This window comes from Solanum tuberosum, unplaced genomic scaffold, assembly GCF_000226075.1.
Source record: "Solanum tuberosum cultivar DM 1-3 516 R44 unplaced genomic scaffold, SolTub_3.0 scf00173, whole genome shotgun sequence".
Lineage (NCBI taxonomy): Eukaryota > Viridiplantae > Streptophyta > Magnoliopsida > Solanales > Solanaceae > Solanum > Solanum tuberosum.
In genome coordinates, this window is record NW_006239104.1 from 1,164,586 (window position 1) to 1,186,327 (window position 21,742).

At 36.5% G+C, this 21,742-nt stretch overlaps 1 protein-coding gene across 3 annotated transcripts in view; it reads left to right on the forward strand.

Moving 5' to 3' along the window:
• LOC102590442 (transcription factor IIIB 60 kDa subunit) overlaps positions 1-21,520 on the forward strand; it is a 27,145-nt gene extending 5,625 nt beyond the window's left edge. For 2 of the 3 annotated variants that reach the window (XM_015311960.1, XM_015311961.1), the window contains exons 2-20: positions 2,753-2,823; positions 2,967-3,048; positions 3,627-3,702; positions 4,510-4,595; positions 4,671-4,747; positions 5,500-5,556; positions 6,803-6,915; positions 10,112-10,191; positions 10,627-10,713; positions 11,248-11,328; positions 12,404-12,571; positions 12,653-12,817; positions 14,007-14,070; positions 14,204-14,316; positions 14,679-14,759; positions 15,184-15,312; positions 16,304-16,393; positions 20,330-20,383; positions 21,074-21,520. In XM_015311960.1, coding sequence (XP_015167446.1) covers positions 2,765-2,823; positions 2,967-3,048; positions 3,627-3,702; positions 4,510-4,595; positions 4,671-4,747; positions 5,500-5,556; positions 6,803-6,915; positions 10,112-10,191; positions 10,627-10,713; positions 11,248-11,328; positions 12,404-12,571; positions 12,653-12,817; positions 14,007-14,070; positions 14,204-14,316; positions 14,679-14,759; positions 15,184-15,312; positions 16,304-16,393; positions 20,330-20,383; positions 21,074-21,259 — 1,848 coding nt within the window. In that variant the 5' untranslated portion in view covers positions 2,753-2,764 and the 3' untranslated portion in view covers positions 21,260-21,520. Of the gene's footprint in view, positions 1-899; positions 912-2,752; positions 2,824-2,966; positions 3,049-3,626; positions 3,703-4,509; positions 4,596-4,670; positions 4,748-5,499; positions 5,557-6,802; positions 6,916-10,111; positions 10,192-10,626; positions 10,714-11,247; positions 11,329-12,403; positions 12,572-12,652; positions 12,818-14,006; positions 14,071-14,203; positions 14,317-14,678; positions 14,760-15,183; positions 15,313-16,303; positions 16,394-20,329; positions 20,384-21,073 lie in introns of those variants that run through there. The other variant, XM_006354590.1, reaches the window with a different exon arrangement.
• Positions 21,521-21,742: the final 222 nt, after the last annotated feature.

Sequence of the window (21,742 nt, forward strand, 5' to 3'; positions counted from 1 at the left end):
CCCCCCCCCCATACACACAATTAGCTTGCACCCGAAACAAGGAGCAAAAAAATACTGAAACTTTGAGGAATACCCAATTTTCTCCTCCCTCCAGGATATACTTTATGTTATAGAGGTTCCATTGAGTGGTCATCTTGGTCTGGACTCTTGAGTTAATTAAAAGCGGTATGAAAGGTTCTTAATAATTCTAAACCTTGGATATTTTGGTACCTCGTTAGATGTTTATGGAGTTTGCAGTGGATGAATTGACAATTATCTGGCTTGACATTTTGTTGTTGATCTTGTTCTTTTAAGTCGACCGGATGTTGACAAATATCCATGTTTAATACACTCTCTAATGGCACTTAGATGTGTTAGGTGCTTTATACACTTTTGACTCTGATTCAAGTAAACCAAAAGTGCTCGAGTTAGGGGGGTTTAAATCATATGAGTTAGGATTGTTAAATCCTAGCATGTAACTGATTATTACAAATAAAGAAATCACGCCCACTTTCACGTCCATTTAATAAATTCACATTTTTTATATGAAATATCATTCTGCATCACTGCATGAATTTCTTGCTGAATATGCATAAAGCTGACCATTATTGTAATACCCTATGATTAAACCCAAGTATTAAATTAGGGCAATTTAGTCATTAGTTTTAGTTAAAAAAAAAGGAGGGGGAATGGGCTTTAGCCCCCTCTCATGTGCAAAAAAGAGGGCTTCATGACTGCTGAATCCGTTCAGCCTTCCTCCTCCCATTTACGCAGCAGTAACTAAAAAGAACAAAAAAAGAAGAAGAACTCTTCTTGTTCTCCAGTGAATGAACGAAGAAAGGAAAAAAAATCAAGACTTTGATTCATAAGTAAAGAGAGAAGTTTGGTTATCAAAAAAAAAAAAAAAGTAAAGAGAGAAGCAGAAGAGAAAGGTAAGTTCCTAAACTTAGTTTATAGATTTGATTTGTATATTCTATGGCTATACAATTGGGTTGAGAGTTATCAAACATGAATTTAAGAAATAGAAAGATTTGTTAAATTTTCCCGAACGGGGGAGGGCATTTAATGATTGGAATGTAAATTGTTGTATTTCGACATACAACAAAGAAAAGAGATTGGGCAGCAAGACAATTTTGGTTGTTTAAAGCACAAATTTGAATAATTTTGGAAAGAACTTTGAATGGAATAAGGATCTGGTAAGTTGGTAATATAATGGGCAAATTGAATTACTCAAAGTATGAGTAAATATAGTTGGACGAAGTGAGAATCAACCATGACATCCCATGGGTTGGGTATTCTAAATTTATTATGAATTAGCTTAAACGAGATTTCAACACGAGATCGATATGATGTGAATAATGTGATTATAGATTGATTGAAGGGAGGGCATACAGGTTGCTAGAGGTGACAAAGTTAGGTATTTCAACACGAGTACTGTGACTAGTAATCTTACCATAATTTGTGTTTATAACTTTCATGATTTATACATGGCTTACAAAGGGAGTGATTTACCGAAATGTTTTGAACTTGCATATGGGACAAGTCTTTTAATTGATATGATACCGAAATAGTTATTTGAAGATGAACTCATTTTTAGAAGACACGTTTATTGATGCTTGAGATGTGATTACCGTTATCGAAAGAGTTTAACATTTACTTGAGAAATAGTATTTTGACATATGTTTTTGATAAAAGTTTTATATACTATGGTTTGATAAGAACTTAAATGTCTTATAACATTTTGAAATGTTTCTACTATTTACAAAGAAAATTATAAATGAGGGTAGACCTTGATGGATCCCGTAGCTAACGGCGGGTTCATTAGACCGGGGTGAACCTTTTAGTTACAGATTACCGATAAAGCCCTTGCTAGTGGGAAGGTAGAACTAGTGTACCGTTACCGATATCCCTCGGGTAGGGATCTACCGATTTGAATATTTAACTCCTTTATGAGGAGTTCACTGTTATTGGTTACTTCTTGAAGAAGAAGGCCACACTGTTTACATGATTCATCCTTGGAAACCTCCCAAATATAAGATTTGATATGAAAGTGTTTTTCTGAATTTATTCCTAAAAGTTCACATTGATTTTGCTTACATAAGACATATAAGATTGAATATTATTTCTGAAAGGGCATTGATTACATCATTTTGACTATCATACTAGCATGTTTTGTGACTTGTCCCTCATTAAAATGGTTGTGGTTAAGTGTTATTACTCACTGAGCTAGCGTCTCACTCCTCGCTAAATGTTTTTACGGAGAACTCAAGTGGTATTGATGAGGATTTCATTAACTAGAGAGCGATTTGGTAGCATCTGGTGAACCCCGTATTGCTTCGCGTGGCAAGAGATTTATCGAATTGCTATGTGTTTTTTTTTTTTTTAAAACTCTTAGAGTCGCTCCATTTGTCAGTCCTTTATTAGAGTCATGATTATTCCTTCGTATTGTAGTCAAATGAGTAGTTTTAAACTTCTATTCGTAATGGGAGAAGAATTGGTATAATTGTGTGGCGATTGAATTGTTGATGGATATTGGGTCATGAGTTAGAGATGTTATTAGCTGTATTGTTGATTTCTATGACAGGGAGAAATTGGATAGGCCCAAAAACAAAAGAAACTCTACCCGATTTTCTTATGTTAAGCCTTGCTTTGGGATTCTTTCCCCTTAGAGCCGGTCACAGACCTAATTTGGGTCTTGACAATTATAGTTTGAAACTTTAAGACGACTTTCAACAATTTTTCACAAGATGGTGTATTGTCTGAGTTGATTCAGGTTACTTTGAGCATGGTGTGGTGTGTTAATTGTGCACAGGACAAGCCGACTAAAGATGTGGAGGGTAAAATGTAAGCTACATCACCTAGAATTCTTCTTCATTATAATACTCCTCTCCTTCATTTTATTTTATGTATATGGTTTATTTATTCTAAGATGCTTCATTTATGTATATATGTTTCATTCTAAGATGCTTCATTCCATTACATTATAGATGTTGTTCCTTCTGTGGAAAAGTACTTGAAGAAGATAATTTTTCTATTGAGCCCACTTTCGTCAAGAATGCTTCTGGACAGGTTAGTTCTTTCTTTCTTCTCCTTCTTGATGCATATGGGTTGCTATGTTTTAGACAGTTTGTTTTCCTTCCCTAAGATTCAATCCTAGATAGCTTTGTGGTGTGATTAATCTCTCTTAAACATTGTTATTAATTGTTAAAATAGAGTTTTCAAGGGGCAATGTGAGCACTGTTTAGAAAATAGAGGACATTTCATGAGGAAGACTGAGGACATCTAACTGCTGACAACCTTTTTCTTTATAAGCATGTGACTGCTGATAACCCCTTTCTTTATTAGTATGTGGCTGTAGTTGTCTGTGAATGTTATGAAATGAGTGAAAACTAGGGGTGTCAAAATGAGTCCAAAAGCAAAGGACCCATTGACCCGCTCAGATTTTTATGGGTTGCGCTCAAAATAATTTAAAATTGGGTAAGTTCTTTTGAGAAATAAAACTGGATAATTTTATGGGTAGTTCCTTACCTTTATCAATAGTTCTATTTCTTCAAAACAGTATTGTTGAACAGGCTATATGTATGGTTATTTGTGCACTATGTTTTTTCGATTTGTATTCTATCAAGACTAACTTAAATCATTTATAGAGCCAATTGTCAGGAAGCAGGGTGAGCACTATCCAAAGTAATTATTCAGTTTCACGTGAAAGAACACTGAAAGAAGGTATCCTATATATCTCTGATTGTTGTTTCCTCACAATGCATTATGCTTACTGTACCTATTCGTATGACTTCTAAAATTTTCCTTTTCTGCTGAATGATTGACTGATTCTATTAGGGAAATTAGACAATTTTTGCTGATCTAGTTCTTGATTTTCAATGGAAGTTGTATGACTTTCTAGAGTACAGTTGCATTTCCTTTGCATCAGATTTGTTCTGTATTATTTACATCATAAACGTTACATTCATAGTTTAGTTAGTATTTTTGTGTTAATGTGAGACTTGAATTCTAGTTTCCTGTAAGATTGGTGATGTGCTGCTCATTGTCATTATAGGCATTCACGTGGAACTATTTTTGAAAGTCTTCCAGTTAAGGAACTGTCTAATTGTGTCAAAATCAACTATTTGTATAGCTCAACAATGAATGTTGTGTTCTTGTTGATTGGTCACAACTCTCTCCTGATATGTCAACATAAGAGGTTTTGTTGATGGGCCAAGTGCAGCACTGCACTTAGAGTGCTAGTTTATGTAGCTATTATAGCAAAACACTGACTAGGCCTATCATATTGTCGATTAATCTGGTTAATATGATGTTGTAACACTACACTTAGAGGTGCACAAGCTATGTAGCACATATTGGGCTTGACAATACATTAATCTTCTCTTTGGTGTCAATATGATTTGTTTTTTTTGAAATTTAAAAAAATAAAAAATCATATTGACACCAAAGAGAAGATCAAGTATGGTGTCAATATGATTTTTTAGTATGAAGTTCTGCTGATGCATTTTTTTTGTCTTCCCCTTCCTGCAGCATATGAGGGTATAGAGGGTATGCTTTATGGGCTAGGAATTGATGGTGGTGATTCAATAGCTCGTCCAGCTTTGTCCTTCTATACGGTATGATTCATTATTCTTGGATCATACCTCTACTAGTAGGATATATCATTCTATTTCTGAATCTGTTCCTTTCAGATAGCAGTTGAAAAGAGTTTCACAAGGGGGCGTAGGAAAGAGCAAGTTCAAGCTGCTTGTCTTTACATTGCATGTAGGTGAGAGATTGTGTTTTATGATATTCTTTTTCAAAATATTATTTGTTCCCTAAGGGAAAAAAGAAGTGGGATAACTTGTAATGAAGCTTGACATGTAGGCAGGTTGACGTGAATCATGTCGTCCGTGCATCAGTGGTTGAAACAAAAAGAGAACATTGATTTTGTAAAACACAGGAACAACCCACCTGCATATGAGAATCCCAGATTTCGGTTATAGTGGTTTGATTTTAGAGTGAGTGGTTTTAGCAGTTCTATAAGTATAATCAGTTATTTGATTTTAGGGAAATTTGCTCTTTTGGTCCTTCAAATATTGACAAGTTCTCGTTTTGGTCCTTGTGATATCTGACTAAGCATATTTAACTCTCAATTAATTGAAACGTGTAGGTTTGATCCCGCTACTTGTGAGTTATATGTTGTCTGCATACGATTATTCATTGAGTGTTAAGTATCCAAGAAAAAACATGCTTTAAATGTTGACCTGAATTCTGTGCTGATAGTGGAACTAATTAATATGGTGGCTAAGTGAAAGAACTTAAACATTATAAACTTGACCTGGTTTAATTGTGGATGAATCTATCAACTGTATTCTGCAGCATGGAGGATACCAAACCAACACAGTTTTCTTTAGTACGTAAGTAGAAAGAGTAACAAGGAAAGTTATTGTTTTGATTAAATCTTCTAATGTATTTCCTTGGTTCAAGCTACTTTTCTAGTTACCAATTGGGGTTTCTTTATGTTTATTTTTCTTGCAGGGAGAACAAAAAGCCATTCCTACTCATTGACTTTTCTGAGTACTTGAGGATAAATGTGTACGTAAGCTTCATTTTTGTTTTGATGTAACACTTAGGATCAGTAATCTCGAGCAAGAACTTAATGGTTTCCCTTTAGGACAGGAATTTTTATTATTCTATTCAGTATTATGATATATTCTGTTTAGTATTTACCCCTTAGCTCCTTCTTGTAGTTATATTGTGAACTAGATCTCATGTGTGAATCTTGTGCGGTTAGAGTAAATTATAGAAATCTTTCTTCATGTTTAGCTAGATATGAAAGCAGCCCAGTGTTCAAAAAGCGCACTTTAAGCGCGCTTAAGCCCTAAAGCGAGGCTCAAAACGTGTTGAGCGCTTCGCCTCGCTTTATGTGCGCTTCAGTGTCGTCATCAAAGTTCTAAGACAAACTTTTCCTTGTCAATGAGTCTCTTATGAAGAAGTGACACTAAACAATTGATATTTAACTTTATCATATTTTTTTTTCAATTTCTTTGGTCATATATTTGTCATTCATGGTTATAATTATTAGTCTTGGACTAAACAAACACATTTTATGTTTTTCTCCCTTTGCGCCTTTTTTCATTAAAGCCCACACTTTATTTGCGCTTAAATCCCCCACGGACCTTAGAGCTTTTTTGCGCTTTTAATAACACTGAAGCTGCCTTATGTGAAGTTGTACCCAGTGTTGGATTTGTGAAAGATAAAGGAGATCTTCTTTTTTAGCAGGAAGGAAATTTAAGACAGAAAAGGAATTGACTTTTGAGAAAGTTGCTGGATTATATGCTTTACAACCCTTCCAAAAATCTTCATGAAAAGGGTATATGCTTTATAACCCTTCCAAATATCTTCATCTAAAAACAACCCTTTCAAATATCTTCATCAAAAAACAACCCTTCCAAATATCTTCCTCAAAAAAACTACCGTTCCAAATGTACTCTTGTATAATCCTCAGCGTGACTGATTGGCTTTTGAATTTGAGGGCAGTTTCTCCCCTGCTGCAGTACCTCTTAACTCTCTACTTCGACAAGTTTCCTTTCCTCATCGGAAGAATCTAGGTGACCGTTTGCATATTAATAACTTAACATACTGTTAATTATGGAGGTTTCTTAGTACATTGCCTTGTTACTAATCTAGAACAGCATTCTACTCTAAGCAAGTCCTATTGTCTTTAGGTCATTCATGAAGGGTTATACCTAAAGTTGGACAGTTGGAAAAACATTTATCCAATCACTATCTTTATTATCATAACTGAAACCTGTTCAACCTGTTCTCTTACTAAATGCAGGTATGTATTAGGAGCTGTATTCTTACAGCTTTGCAAGATTCTACACCTTGAAGACCACCCAATTGTTCAAAAACCTGTGGATCCAAGCCTGTTCATTCATCGATTCACTGATCGTAAGTATTTATGATTTGCTGGTTAACTTTAATGTTTCTTCTTTCTTCTTTCTTGATCACCTTGTCACAGGTATCAACTTTGTGGCAGGGTTTATACATATTTTTTTATTTATCCTTTGGTTTCTTGATTACGTTTTTGGATTTTCATGATGAGAAGTTTAAGGATCTTGTTTCGTAAGAATTTTATTCTGCAAGCGTGGTATTTGTTGCCATTGTTCTGGCAGTTAATTCTCTGTGGATGCTCATACATTGGATCTTGGTTGCATCTTTTTCTTTGCCTCATCCGTGAGCCAACGATGTAGCATCTTTTAATCTCTTTTTAAATAGAAGAGCAAAAAGGTTTTAGATTAGCACTAAGGTTCTAGATTGGTACACTGAGCCCTGAGTTATGGAAAACACACCACTAGTTGATACATGGGGGCGGGAAATGCAGTTTAAAGCAGTTGAGGCTCAAAAAAACAGACAGGTTAACGTTTTGGTGGGCAAACTGGTTCTATTTATGTCACCGTCTGGTAAACCTGCTTTTTGGTTAGATGACTCATTTTTTTTTTTTAACCGAGAAATCCGTCTGTGAACCGCCCTTTGGACCAATCACAGCCTTCTAAACTCGGTGGATAATGGGCCCGCCCCTCTACCCTTCTCCACTTAAATACCGGGCTTTGCTTTGTATGGCGTGGGGCTTGAACCTGCGACCTAAGCCACAAATCCTCCACCTTTTGCCACTCATTTATCGTTAGCTCCTTTTGTAGACTAGAGCTTTTGCCTGGTCTTGCCAGATTTAGCATCATTAGTTCAAATCAAAATTAGTGGCTAATGCTCAAATCAAATCCGTACTAATAAAGATTAGAACCACTCAGGTATTCACGTTTCTTACATGTGTGGGTTTTCATAATTGGTATGGTCTATAAGGAACATTAATGGCTTTTATGTCAGATTTGGTCAGAGTAAATAGTAATATGCTTAACTGTTAGTTTGAGATCAGTACGTTATAGAATTGACATATCCACGAGATGAGTGTGGTCAAATATAGATGTTGTGATGGATGTGATGTTAAACATGATTGGACAAAATTAGATATGATCACATTGATAGAGGTGCAAGCAGCACTCAGAGGAGAATGTTGATTGAGAGGTTTTGCTATATCTTACACAGACCTCTATATGCACTGGTTCACAAAAGCGAGATTATGAGATTGAGGGTACGAAAAGGGGAAAAAGTAGACTTCAAATCACGATGAGCAAATTTTCTAGGAAGACTTGTGATCTATCAGATCAATGTGGATAGAACTGGGAAGAGACTGCAATGGTAAAGGATCTATATAGAGTATACTAACAAATTGGGACCAAGTCTTAATAATTGCTGTTACACTTCCGTCTGTTGTCTGTCAGAAGTCCTTTCCTTTCAGTTTGCTAGGGATTTGTATGTCAATGTAGGGATAGATGGGAGATCCATAAAACATCTTATTTTCCTTTAAAGAGCAAATTATTTAGTATTTATATGAGTGTATCCCAAATAGAATAAAATAGATAGAAACAATTCACATTGCCGACACAACTCATTCGAGATTGAGCAGGTAATTCATGCTTTATATATGTCGGAGTTAGTTAGAAATCAAAAGGTATGTTTAAGCTTTCATGGACTGTGTCTCACTCTTCCAGATTGCTAACCACTTTTCACACCTTTTAAGTACACTATTCCAAATTTGAAATCCATCGACATACCCCAGATAAATAGTTGGTACTGGACCCACCTCACGTCCCAGAATAGCTGCTAGGACCTGGATATTGACAGCCTTAGGAATAACATACTCTTTCTCCAATTAACATGAATCCCCGAAACTGCTTCAAAATTATAATAAGCCATAGATATTTTAGTTGGTTTGCTTAAGTGTCGCAAAAGAACCAATGAATCATTTGCATAGAGAAGATGAGTGGTCTCTGTACTGTCTCCCTCCCTAAAGCCTTTAAATCCTTTCAGCCAACCTTTTTATTTAGCACCAGACTCGGTCCTTCCACTGCAATGAAGAAAAGGAAAGGTGATAACGGATCATCTTGCCTCAGGCCTCTCTCTGAAGAAACGAATCCCTCCGGAGAAGAACTATTTACCAGGATGGAAATCTCATCATTTTATATGCAAAGAATATCCAGTTAATCTATTTTTGGGAAGACAATTCGCTGGGCAATGGCCCCTTAAAGTAACTGTATCTAGATTGTGTACCCACAAAACTATCAGCAAGGGCAAAAGTAAGTGAGGTATGGAATGACCAAGGATGGAACCTCTCTTTCAGAAGACATTTGAATGACTTGGATTTGGTCAGATTCACTGCCTACTTTAACAATCTCAATCACTTTAATGGCGTGTCAACAGCTCAGGAGAACTATGTTGGGTGGGAGACAGAATATGAATTTTTTCAGTAAGGCCAGCATACCATTTGAAGAACAACAAAAACAATACACAGACACAATGGCCCAGGAGACAACTATGGAAGGCAAATATACTTACTATTGGCCTGCTTTGTATGGTTAGTGGTTAAAATGTCTTGCTTGACAGAAGACAGGTTGCAAAGAAGGGGGATACACCTATGCTCTATCTGCCTTCTATGTGGAGAATATGCAGAAACAAATGAGGACATATGCCCCATTTGTTGGGAATTTGAAGAGGCGCACATATGCCCCAGTGAGGAGGTGCGAGAGGTTGGATATAGTGGGTAGAGGTAGGCCAAAAAAGTATTGGGGAGAGGTGATTAATCAGGACATGATGCAACTTCAACTTGCCCAGGATATGACATTTGACATTTGATAGGAGGGTGTGGAGGTTGTGGACGAGGGTAGAAGGTTAGTAGGTAGTGAAGTGTTGTCTGTTAAGAGTTTTATCCTTATCCTCGTAATGTGTTGCTTTTGATTTCTGACACCATTTGTTTGTTTATTGTATTTAGTTTATCACACTATTTTGGTGTTGTTTCCTTTAATTAGTTGTTATGTTTCCTTCTGTCGTTTTTCCTTTGCATACCTGCTATGATTTGCTGTACTTGAGCCGGGGTTCCTTTGGCAATAGCCTCTCTACCTCCACGAGGTAGAGGTAAGGTCTGCATACACTCTACCCTCCCAGACCTCACTTGTGGGATATCACTACGTATGTCGTTGTTGTTGTTAGCTTGCTGGAGTTCTCAAGTGAAGACTATCAATTTATAATGTAGGTTTATTTGGGGGAAGGAAGCCAAACATTTCTAGATCTGCTCTTCACATTTTGGCTAGCATGAAGCGAGATTGGATGCAGGTTATACATCATTTTTCTGTATATAATTTTGTGTTACTGGATTATTTCTTTAGAATTACAGTGTTCTTTTGATAACTCAAACCAAAATAAAATCTACATTTGGTTGAGAGAATGGGTTGTTGTCTCGTTGTATGGCCTTGGGAGATTCTCATTGCAAGGACAAACATATCTCTATCTTGGTTTACCATATATTGGGCCCCCATGTTGTGTTATCCACACTCCAGTTAACAAGGCCTAGGCCTGGGTGGGCCGGGAGGGGGGTACATGTTAATGTCCGACATTGGTCGAGAGAATGACTTGCTGTCTCCTTATAGGATCTTGGACAATCCTAAGCTCATGAGCTAGCTTTTGGGATTGATTTAGACCCAAGGTCCATTTACTTAACATAGATACAAATTACTTGCTTTTTTGCACTAATCCATAAATTGTCCATAGACAGGGAGAAAGCCAAGTGGATTATGTGGAGCTGCACTGTACATTGCTTCTCTTTCACATGGACTGAGTTGTTCTAAATCAGAAATTGTAAGTGGTCTTTCTAGGTTCCTTTATTTTGATTGTCAGCATTCAGATTCTTTGATCCTGTTTGGATTGACTTATAAGCCAAAAACCATAAGTTAAGATATGTAATTTATGGCTTTTGGCTTATTTTTGTTATTTTGACTTAAAAACAAGTGCTTGAAAGCACTTTTTAAATTTATCCAAACACTACAAAAATGCTTAAAAGCTATTTTAGCTTAAAAGCACCTAAAATAAGCCAATCCAAACAGTCTTTACAGACAGACTTCACGTTGTAAGTTTTATTCGGCTTTGAGAAACTCTTATGTGCTTTAGCTAGTTTTCAAAGACTACTTGCAAAAAATAAATAAAGGACTAATTGTTCTTAATCTCATGAAGTTCAGAATTTTTCCTCATCGAACTTAACAACTGTTCATGTTCTACTCTCTTGGCTTATTTCATGTTCTTGCCTATGTAGCACAAACACTGGCACTAGTTCACATTTATTTAGGGTGACATAACAAATGAGCGTGATATTTCCTTTTTCCTTTTAATCAACAGATCAAAGTGGTGCACATTTGCGAAGCAACACTGACAAAGCGTTTGATTGAATTTGAGAACACAGAATCTGGGAGCTTAACGGTATGTAGCATCAAGGCTGGTTGGATCAATACTGCTGGAACTTCAATTTTCTAAGTTTGAAAAGCTTCATGTGCATTTGTTTAGTCATGTGTGTAGGCCCTTTAACTTTAGTGGGAGGGGGGCAGCTGTTAAAGTAGGATCCTAAAAGCAATCTAGTACAGGGGTGAGGGTAAGGTGTAAAATGTAATTGTTACCAAAGCTGGAACCAATATTGTAAAACTTCTGTAGTGCATTTACACCAATTACATAGATAAAAGTGTGTTCATGTCATTCAGTGAGAGTTACAATTTTGCCTCTTATTTATGAATATTTATGTTTCTTAACGCTCTTCATTAAAACACTTATCTAAAGTAAAAGGGAGTCTATTTATTTTGTCACACAAGTTTATTGAAATAAGATTATTTGAATTATAAGGATAAAACGGAATGTATGTACACATATGTATTGTTTACCGAAGATTTATATATGTTTTAAAGTATTCAAAATTAAGCATATATGTCATTCGTTAATAATTTAGTTCACATATATCTTTATTGCTAAACAATACTGGGTCCAATACATCTTTAAATTAACTGAAGTCTTCAATTAATTACTTACAAAGGGGAAAAAAAAAAAGGAGCAAATAAAAGATGTATCTAGTGTGCTACTGTCATCAGATTTGATATGTCATGAAGCCACCCAAAGCCTGCACTCTGGAGAAGATTTTAATTCCATCTGTCTTCGACCTCTTGCTTCTTTTTTTTCCTGCCTTTTCTTAGAGTTCTGCTGGTGGGATCTTAAAAGAACTCGCCTGTGGGCTGGGAGCCTCAGCCTTCAAGTCATTTTGTTGCTCTTGTCCATGGGAAATCATCACCAGTGATGTGCTATTTTTTATGAGTCTGACGTGTCTGATGACATATTTAATATTGTTGACAGTTAAAACTAGTTTTCCTGTGTATTGAAAAGTTTTAACCCCTCCCTTTTCCTTGGCACATTATAGTTGGAGTTTGATGCAATTTGATTCAGTTGTCATGGCGTGTAAGCCAAAAAATTCCTTTCCAAGTTTCATATTAATTCTTGAATTACTTGCCACTAGATTGATGAGTTCAATACAAGAGCTGAGGAGCTTGAGAAAGAAGAGACGCTGGCCCTGCAACTTTATTCGAGGTCAAAAGGATCTGGGATCACAGAAGTGCTGTGTGAACACAAGAAAAGTGTGAAGCTGCCTTTTGCCCATGGCCTTTGTGAAAGTTGTTATACTGATGTAATTACTTATTACCGGTCCTTTTAAGTTTTTAGTAGTATTGCGAAGTCATATATATAATACTTATGAATGTGTTTGCAGTTTGTAAAACTTTCAGGTGGGCTTGATGGAGGATCTGAACCTCCATCCTTCCAACGTGCTGAGAGGGAAAGATTAATGGCAAAACAAGATGCTGAAGAAATTGCGGAGGATCCAAGTTTTCCCATGTCCAGTCAGATGGTGAACAATGTCGGCGAGTATTTGGAGGTACTCCTCAGAGCTTTTACTTATCCAAAGCATTATTACCTTGTAGTCAGGAAGTAGAATGTATGCTTTCAAGGCTTTTGACTTCTGGAAAAGACACAGCTCAAGTTCTGAAAATTTCAAGATGGAAGGATAGATTTGAAAGAAAAGAATAGGCATCTATAATAAAATAGAGTAGGGTAGGAAGAAGAGGATTTCTTCGTAGATGCTAGGTTTTCTTGGGATTGAATTCCAAATTATGAGCTTGCAAACGGAACCTAAAAGCACAACCTGCAAATGGGTGAACTGTATGATTGTTGAAAACTTGCAAGAGCTACCTCATAACTACTAAGTAATGTGGATGTTTGTGCTTTGGCAAAAGATCCTTTCAGTAGACTCATAACTCTTCCCTTTGTTTTTGGATTCTGAAGATATTAAGAATTTAATGAACTTCTAAGTTCTAAACATCTAGCTACCTAAATATAGAATCCAAACTATGTTGAGGTGCAGATTCATGAATTCAAAAAAGGATGTAGAGTTCCGAGAAATCTTTGGGTTCTAAAGGCATTTCGTTGGTGTAATGTAAGAAATCCGTCGACTAGACTTATCTTTGGCACATGTATCCTTTCAGTTCCACAGGCAGAATTTGTGAAAAATAAACAAAAATCAGTTAATGATGAGCTAAATTGTTTCCTGTCTGGAAATATGAGATTGATTTCAAACTTCCCCTAGTCAATGCAAGTTGAACTGCAGAAATCCAAAAGAGGCCTATATCTTGGTATGCTTGTTCCAGTCTGTTATTTGTCATATTGTGCTTTAATATAATCTTTAGCTAGTAAGAAGTGTATCCTAGTTACAGAAATGGGGAATGTCTGCTGGAAAAGAATCTTCATATTTATCTCTGGTTGAGCAAATCAATTATTTTTCTGTGAGATAAATCTTTGTAATGCAGACTTCCCCTTTTGACTGTTTGTATTTTGGTCTGGTATTTACTTCTGCTGATACTAATTCTTAGCTTTAGATGGTCTGTTAAGGAAATATCCAGCATTTCTTGTGATTTCTTTTGAAGTATTTCCTTAGGCAACTCCATACTGCAACTAATACCAAGTTCTTGAGTTTAGGTGTTTACTGGAAATATGCCAGGTTTTGCTTGCTTTCTGAATAGTGCCTCATCATTTATATGTTTTTTTTTTTTCTTTTGGTTGATGATCAGCCTGAAAAGGAAGGGAACACCCAGAGTGTGAAAAATGTGCATATATCAGGATCTGAGCAAGTAGGTAAGTAATATTTTCTCCAGTAGCTAGAATGATGGAGAAACTTAGTCCTGGATCAGGATTAGAGGATTAAGTCACTTTTCTACATTTTCCAAAAAAAGAAGAAAAGAATAAGTCTTTTTTCTCTCAATTACAGGAGCATTCTCAGTGGATAAAACTGATCATATTGCGACTCCTGATACATCACATGCCATGGATGGTATTGATCACGATGAATCAGGAAACTTTTCCGATATCGATGATGTAGAGGTGTGCTACTTCTTTTATGTTTGTAAAATCTAGTAGGGACAATTCCACTGCTCACATTCCTCGAATGTTTTCATAAATTATCTGTCAGTCTAGATGCAAAAGCTGTGATTTTGTCTGATTTCATTCCGCTCTTCATCATGTGATACTTAGCAAATCATAGTATGATACTACCCGACCCTGCTTTCTTCCTTTGCTTAGGAAACATCATCGATAATAAGGGAAGTAACATGTAACAGATACTGGAAATTAAGTAACTGCTCATTAAAGACTTTTATAATGGTATTAGTTCTACATTTATGGGTATGTATTTTCTGGTTCACTAACTTGCCATGGCTGTTACCCTATACCTGCATTGTTGTCAGGTTGACAGTTATCTTCACAATGAGCAGGAAAAGAAATACAAGAAGATCATTTGGGAAACAATGAACCGAGAATATCTTGAGGTGAATTATTTTATTTATTTTTATGAATCACCATGTGAAGTCGATATGTAGATCGCAAGGTCCTATAGTGGTTTTAGGATTTATTAGTGCATAAGAAGTACTTGAATGAACGTCTCTGATTCTTGAGATTACAATTATCAGTTATAATGGGAATCTTGTCATGAATTTAGGATAGATTGATTTTCTTAATTAGGGATTTTTGATGATGCTTTGTATAGTTTACTAAGTTGACAGTGATTAAGCCATGAGTCCTTTTCTAACTTTTGCTCCCTTTTGTCCATCTTCAGGATGATTTTGCTTATCACATAACAGTAGTCTGCACTAACTTCATTAAAGAAAGAAAAAACAATAGTCTGCACTCAGTGACTCATTTTCTTAATGCCTCTTCCTTCTTCTAACTGACCTTGCTGGTCAATATTTGTAGGAACAAGCAGCCAAGGAAGCTGCTGTATTAGAAGCCAAGAAGCAACATGAGTTCATTTTAGCTAACTGTCCGGAGGATGTACAAAAGTTTGCTGCTGCTGCTGCTGCTTCTGTTGCAAAGTCAAAAAAGGTAACTCTGAACTTATATTGAGTTTGTTACCTGGTGAAAATTGATGCTTAAAGTTTCAAGTTGAGGAACTAAGAAACTATAAAGAAGGGAAATTTGTTGATGTCGCCGGTAGTTAAGAATTTGATGGTTGTTAACATATTCAAACTCAGAAAATATTTGAAAATGACTTGTATTTTCTCTTGTGATTCGAAGAACTCAGGGCTTGGATACAATGATCCAAAAGTGAGACAAAAACACAGTTTTTTTTATGGTCAAATTTTGAGATTGTTTTCGCTACTCTTGCACGGGGAGGAATAGGGGCTATTAGTTTCTTAGTAAGTTCATAATGTTAATTGCCAATTTTGTCTGTTTTGATCTTGTCGGTTCTCCAACAGTTTTATAATATAACAAAAAGGAATGGCAAGATTGGTCTGTGGTTGTGATATTTCTTATCTTCTTGATAAATTAAATCGTCTATTGCCCTAAGATGGTACCAAAAACTTACATTTTTATCTGCACGACTGGCCTTCCAAAATTTCCACCCAACCGTCTCTTAACATTTTCTTTACACTTAAAAGTATCAAAAAATACCAAAGAACTCCTAGTCTCAATTTCTTCAATTAATCATCTATTCCTCTCTCCTTCTCTTCCCAATAGCGCTCCTCTTTCAACTCATTAGGCCTCTTCAACTAAAATGAATTAAATACCAATTCTACTTGAAGGATGAGTAAATAAAACTCAACAAGCTGGTGAAAAGTAGGTGGGATTTGTTTTTTGAAGATAAAAAAGTAGGTGGGATTTGTGTCTTCCCCCGTCCACCTTTCTTGAACTTACAACACCAACTGGCTACACATGTTCTCTCTTCCTTAAGTTACTTTGCCACAAGAATAGCACATGCATGTGGCCTATCACCAAAAAGAAAAAGTGTGTGCATGTGATATTTCTTACACAGTACTAGCTCTAGAAGCCTTGTGGAATAAGCTTATACTCTGCTTTATGATATCATCTGCAGGAAAAACAACAGAAAAGGGCTGCAGAACTGAAAAATACCGGCCCTGCTCAAACCGCTGCAGAAGCAACAAAGCAAATGTTAGCTAAAAAGGTGTGTGTCGTAGAGGAGAGAAATGTACAATCTTTAGCATTCTATTTGCAGGGATCTCTGTGTTCTGGAAGCTTCTTACTGTTTCCTTGTGTTCAGCATCCAAAAACTATAGTACTTAATGAATTACTAATTGGGGAACTTACGCAAATGCAGAGGTGAACCCACGTGTGTATTTGGGGGTGCACGTGCACCCGTTAACTTCGGAAAAAATCATGTATATATATGTATATCCATCTTGAGAAACTGGTAGAAACTAAATATAAATTAATAGTCTTGGAAAGCATAAAATGGTGCTTTGGACTGCTGGTATACGCAAATACATCCACCCACGTGAACTGGGTTCTATCCCAGATACTACCTCTTTTTTTAGTTTAATATTAGTGAACTTGGAGTTTTCAAATTCTGGGTTTGCCTCTGCAGTCAAATATACACTTCGGCCATCACTAACATGGCCGAAATATACACTATAGATACACTTTGGTTGTATGTGTAGTGTATAGGTATGTGTATATATGTATAGTATATGTATATTTAATATAAAGTATACATTATCTATACACCGTGTACATATTTTATAAACTGGATGTCCATATGGTAGTTGACTGTAATATTCCTTACTAATCTGTAGATTATGTATCTTTGTTGTTAGCTGAAACCATAATTTCTAATATCTTTTGGAAGTTTGTCTTTGTTGCTCCATGTTTAGCCTCTACAATATGGTTATATGCAATAGGATAAGTGAAAGAGATTTGGAGTTCTGTAGTTTTTGAGAAAGATATTTTGTTCATTTGATCCACAAAATATCAAAATGTTTCTTGGAATCCTTTATTTATTTGTATGTAATGCAGTTTCGAGTTGTAGCTTCTTTTTCCTTGTAATTTATCCGAGTAAATTTAATGAAAATCCATACCATAATAAAAGACATAACATGCTAGCGAGAAGTCCTCTCTAAATACTTGGTGTTGGACAAAATGAGTGTGAATAAACGCATCGAATAAGGATCTTGGTATATGGAATCCGGTCATTCAGAGGGTAGAGACGAGGTTAGCAGGTTAGCAGAAAAAGCTACTTATCCAAAGAAGGCAAGGAAGTTCTTATAAAGAGCACTTTATTGAGTATCCCTACATATTGCATGTCCTTGTTCAGTGCACCTACCACTGTGATAGGTAAGTTGGAAAGGTTTCTTTTCCTATGGGATGTGGTGGATGGGGCAAAGAAGTTCCAATTAGTTCGATTGGACACTGTGACATCTCCTTAATGGTGGGGTAGACTCGGTGTTAAGACCACTTTTGGGTAAATGGTTGTGGAAATTTTGGGTGGAGGGAGAAATTTTATGAGGATGAGTGCTTGCAGATAAATATGGTGAAATGGAAGGGGGATGGCGAACAAATGTTATCACTATGCCTTTCAGGTGTGTTGTGTGGAGGAATATAATGAAGGGGTGAGATGATTTTAATGGTACCATTACTTTTAAGGTTGGGGATGGGAGTAGAGTTAGCTTTTGGGGAAAAAGTGGTGTGCAGGTTTGGTGCTTAAGGATGAATTCCCAATATTGTACAAAGTCTCTTGGTGGGAGTTGTCTGTTCAGCAAGTTAGAGGGACAAAAGGGGATGAGACTTTTTAGGATGTAAGGTTTAGGAGGAATTTTCAGGATTGGGAGGTGACGAAGTTTCAAAGATTGCTAGTTTTACTTCAAAAGCAATGTGAGCCAGTTGACAGACCTGATGCTTTGAGTTGAGAGTTAGGAAATATCGATCTGTTCTCAGTTAAGTCCTTCTATGAAAAGCTTCTGGTTAGGCCAGAGGTTTAGTTTTCCACATATCTCAGTTTGGATTGCTAAGGTGCCTCGTGCCGAGAAGGTGTGCCTTCTTGGCGTCGTTAGCTACTAGAGGGGTGATTTTGACAGCGGAGAATCTTAGGAAATGAAAGGTTATCTTCTTGAGTTGTTGTTTTCTTTGTACGGAGGTGGGTGAAGATGTGACCATACTTACTTAGGTAGTACTGAAAACCCCTTTACAAAAAAGTAAGAAAATATAGGAACAGAAACAGCAAGCCTAGCATGATTCTAATAGGATTACTTTTGCATCTATAGGGGAACTCTTTGTACACCAAAAACATAATAACAGAATACAATCTGTTTTGAACATTTGTAGGGAACTAGGGATCTTCTTCTATCCTCAAAGCTTCTAGCATTCCTTTCTCTCCAAATGGTCCTCCAATAACTTCTGGTCTTTGCCCCAATTCCTGCTTCCTCCTAACTTGAGGGAGTGTCAGCAATCTTACTAGGCATTGTCTATTGAATGTCTCTGAGATTAAGGAATTTAGAGGAGAAATCCCCAGGGACAGAAGTGAATGAGATTCCATCTGTAAAGGAATTTGCTATGGAAGTTGTACTGAGAGAGGATAACTCCGACAACAAAGCAAAGGAGTCAGTGACGATTATTTTAGGGGTGAAGGAGAGGGGGATAGACTATTTCAAAAAAAAGAAGGAGAGGGGGATAGACACAATTGAAGACTGACAGTACAGGATGGATAACTCGATCACTGGTAGGGAGACATGGGAGATAGAAGAAGCAATTCCCAATGCAACAGAGATAGAAAATGCAACAACTGAGCAGGAGAGAGTTAACTCTGCTTGGGTTCGCAAGAACATCATCATGCTTGGCAAAATGTTCAGAGCAGATTTTAATGTGACCATAGTTTATTACATTGCAAATTAGCTACAAGCTTATGCGATAATATCCTTAGATGGTTTGGAGTTTCTTGAGTAATGCCAATATCCGTAAAGGAGTTGAGTTTCAGCGGGGGAAGAGTGGAGCTAGGAGAAGAAGACACAAGGCTTGGAATGTTACCGCTCTTGCTTTAATGTGGGTCGTTTGGAAAGAGAGAAATAGGAGTGCTTTTGAAGGGGAGGAGATGAGCTTTGTTCAATTGAGGAGTAGTCTCCGATCCCTTATTTTCTTTTGGTTCACCCATGTTGTTCCTGTTTGTATAGAGGATGGGGTGTTTTTTTTGGAGAGAACCATATTATGTAGGTTTCTCCTCTTTTGGTATAGCACTTGTATATGACCAAGTTGGCCTTCTTATTATAATTGAAACCTTTTGCTTGATCAAAAAAAAGAAATACCAAATTCTTATTAAGGGTAGAGGGATCTCATCCATCCCACCGCACTCCTTTGGTCGTGACTTCTCATTGTTAGGTACTAGGGGAGTTCCAGAATTTTAAGAAGACGAGTGCACTATTACGACTTACGAGGAAGTGAATTCAGGATTTAGCTTTGACTTGTTTAATTTTTGGGTTCTTACCATTGAACCCAACTCACTTCTTCAATTATAGATCCAAAATTTTTGTTTTAAATCTTAGTAAGTTTTTACACGCACTCGCCCAATTGTAAAAAAGAAATGAAAAAACAACAAGACAAACATGGGATTCACCTATAGAGGTGCACCCAGTAACAATTGCATTATATGAATCTTTGAGCTTTGGTTAAATACTTCTGAAGAAATATAACACTGTTATACATGGTCTTAACTCTAGAGAGAGGAGCATGGGTGCACATGACCCATGCCTCTCACATAGATCGGTCAGTTGTTATGCATCACTTTGCTAGACTTAGCTGCAGACTGGCAGAATGTTTCAGTTTTTTCTTGTTAAGTGTTTGTTTTTCTCAATTTCAACATTTCTGTTGCTTTTGGCCTGAGTTTGATAGAGTTTAAGGATTGCAAATGAGCTTGCAAGTCCATTTACCTATATGAATACTTAACTACGAAGTTCACAAAAAAGTTCTAGTTTCTTCCCATTGTTCACAATCATTTTTTGGCCTCTGTCATATGTTTGTATTGTGTGGTATATCTTCCTGTTTGCGTGAAACAATATTCATAGATTTATCGGTTCTGTTGTTTTCCACTTACGCTGCTTTATATCATGTGATGCAGAGGCTGAGCAATAAGATCAACTACGATGTGCTAGAGAAGCTTTTTGATGATTCTGTATGTGCTTCTCCTACTCCAAAAATTCTTGAGAATTCCTTTATACCTTCTGCTGTTACTTTCAATTTTGCTTAGATGTCAATTCCTTTGCCGGAGTATTGTTTTCTTTTTAAAAAAAAATCTTCAGTTTTGACCTTATTAGGTATACAGAATCTTGGGTGTTGGGGGTGAATGGAGATGGCTGGTGTTTGAGACATAATTATCCATAATATTTGGATATTTAAGAAGCTGGGAAGTACTTAAATAATGAAAACTTAGTTATGCTGCATCAAAATATTGTAGAATTTTCCAGTTCTACTGCTTGCTCAATTTGTAATTACTGGGAACTGCATGTGAGAAACTCTACTATTACAAGCGTAAGTTTTGTATCCTAAGGTATAACGTGCCCTTTCCTCTGTAAAGGGAACTGAGTTACAGTTTCTTGAAAAGGAGAAATGTATGGTTTATCTTGAGTTGGGTTCCGGATTTTCTTGTGATTAATATAAAAAGATTTGACAACCAAACACACTCATAAAATTAGGAAGAGAGATAAGAAACCTTGAAACAACAAGTCCTAGTAGAACTTCTGTAGCACCCTGAAAATTTATAGTTACATGTGTTCATCTAAAGGACAAATTACTCAAATCCTTTGGCTTATTGCTTTCATAACTCATCTCCATATATATGTTTAACTCATGGTCATTTATGCAGTTACCTGAGAACCCAAAGAAAGCTCGAACTGCATACGATTCAACAGATGATTACGGGGTAAAGAGCGACAAAATTGATCCAGAAGTAGATGAGAATTATGAACACACATTTGGCGAGGATGTGCATTACGGTGAGGATGTTGGAGGATATGGCTATGATCAAGACTATGATTTGGATGATTATTGAATTAATCTGCCTTCCATATGGCTGGTTTCCCCTTAAGAAACAGAGGATACAAGATGTCAGATAGCACATTTTCCTTCACTTGTATTAGGAACTGTTGGGATGGCTAACTGCATCTCAAAGTTATTTTCTTTTTAATTGTCATTAATTAATTTATTTTCTGGGAACACTTCCCATTGCTGGAATGTTAAAAAGTGTATCAGCTTTACTTGTGAGAGAATTCGGTTCTTTCTTAGAATAAACGTTTGCATGGTTGAAGTTAAATCTGGTAATCTGTTCTGTCTTGATAAGAATGTGCCGCACCACTTTGGAGGGCATTTTCATACGTGAAGGGAAGTCTTTCTTTTCCGAGCCGTTCTAGTTTTGTAAAGTTAAAAAGTGCATCTCCATTTTAAAGCTGGAGATCTACTGCTTTCCTTTCTTCTGAAACCTACTTGACTCTGAAATACTTACCTTTTCACAAGGGAGAAGAAAAGTAGATAAACT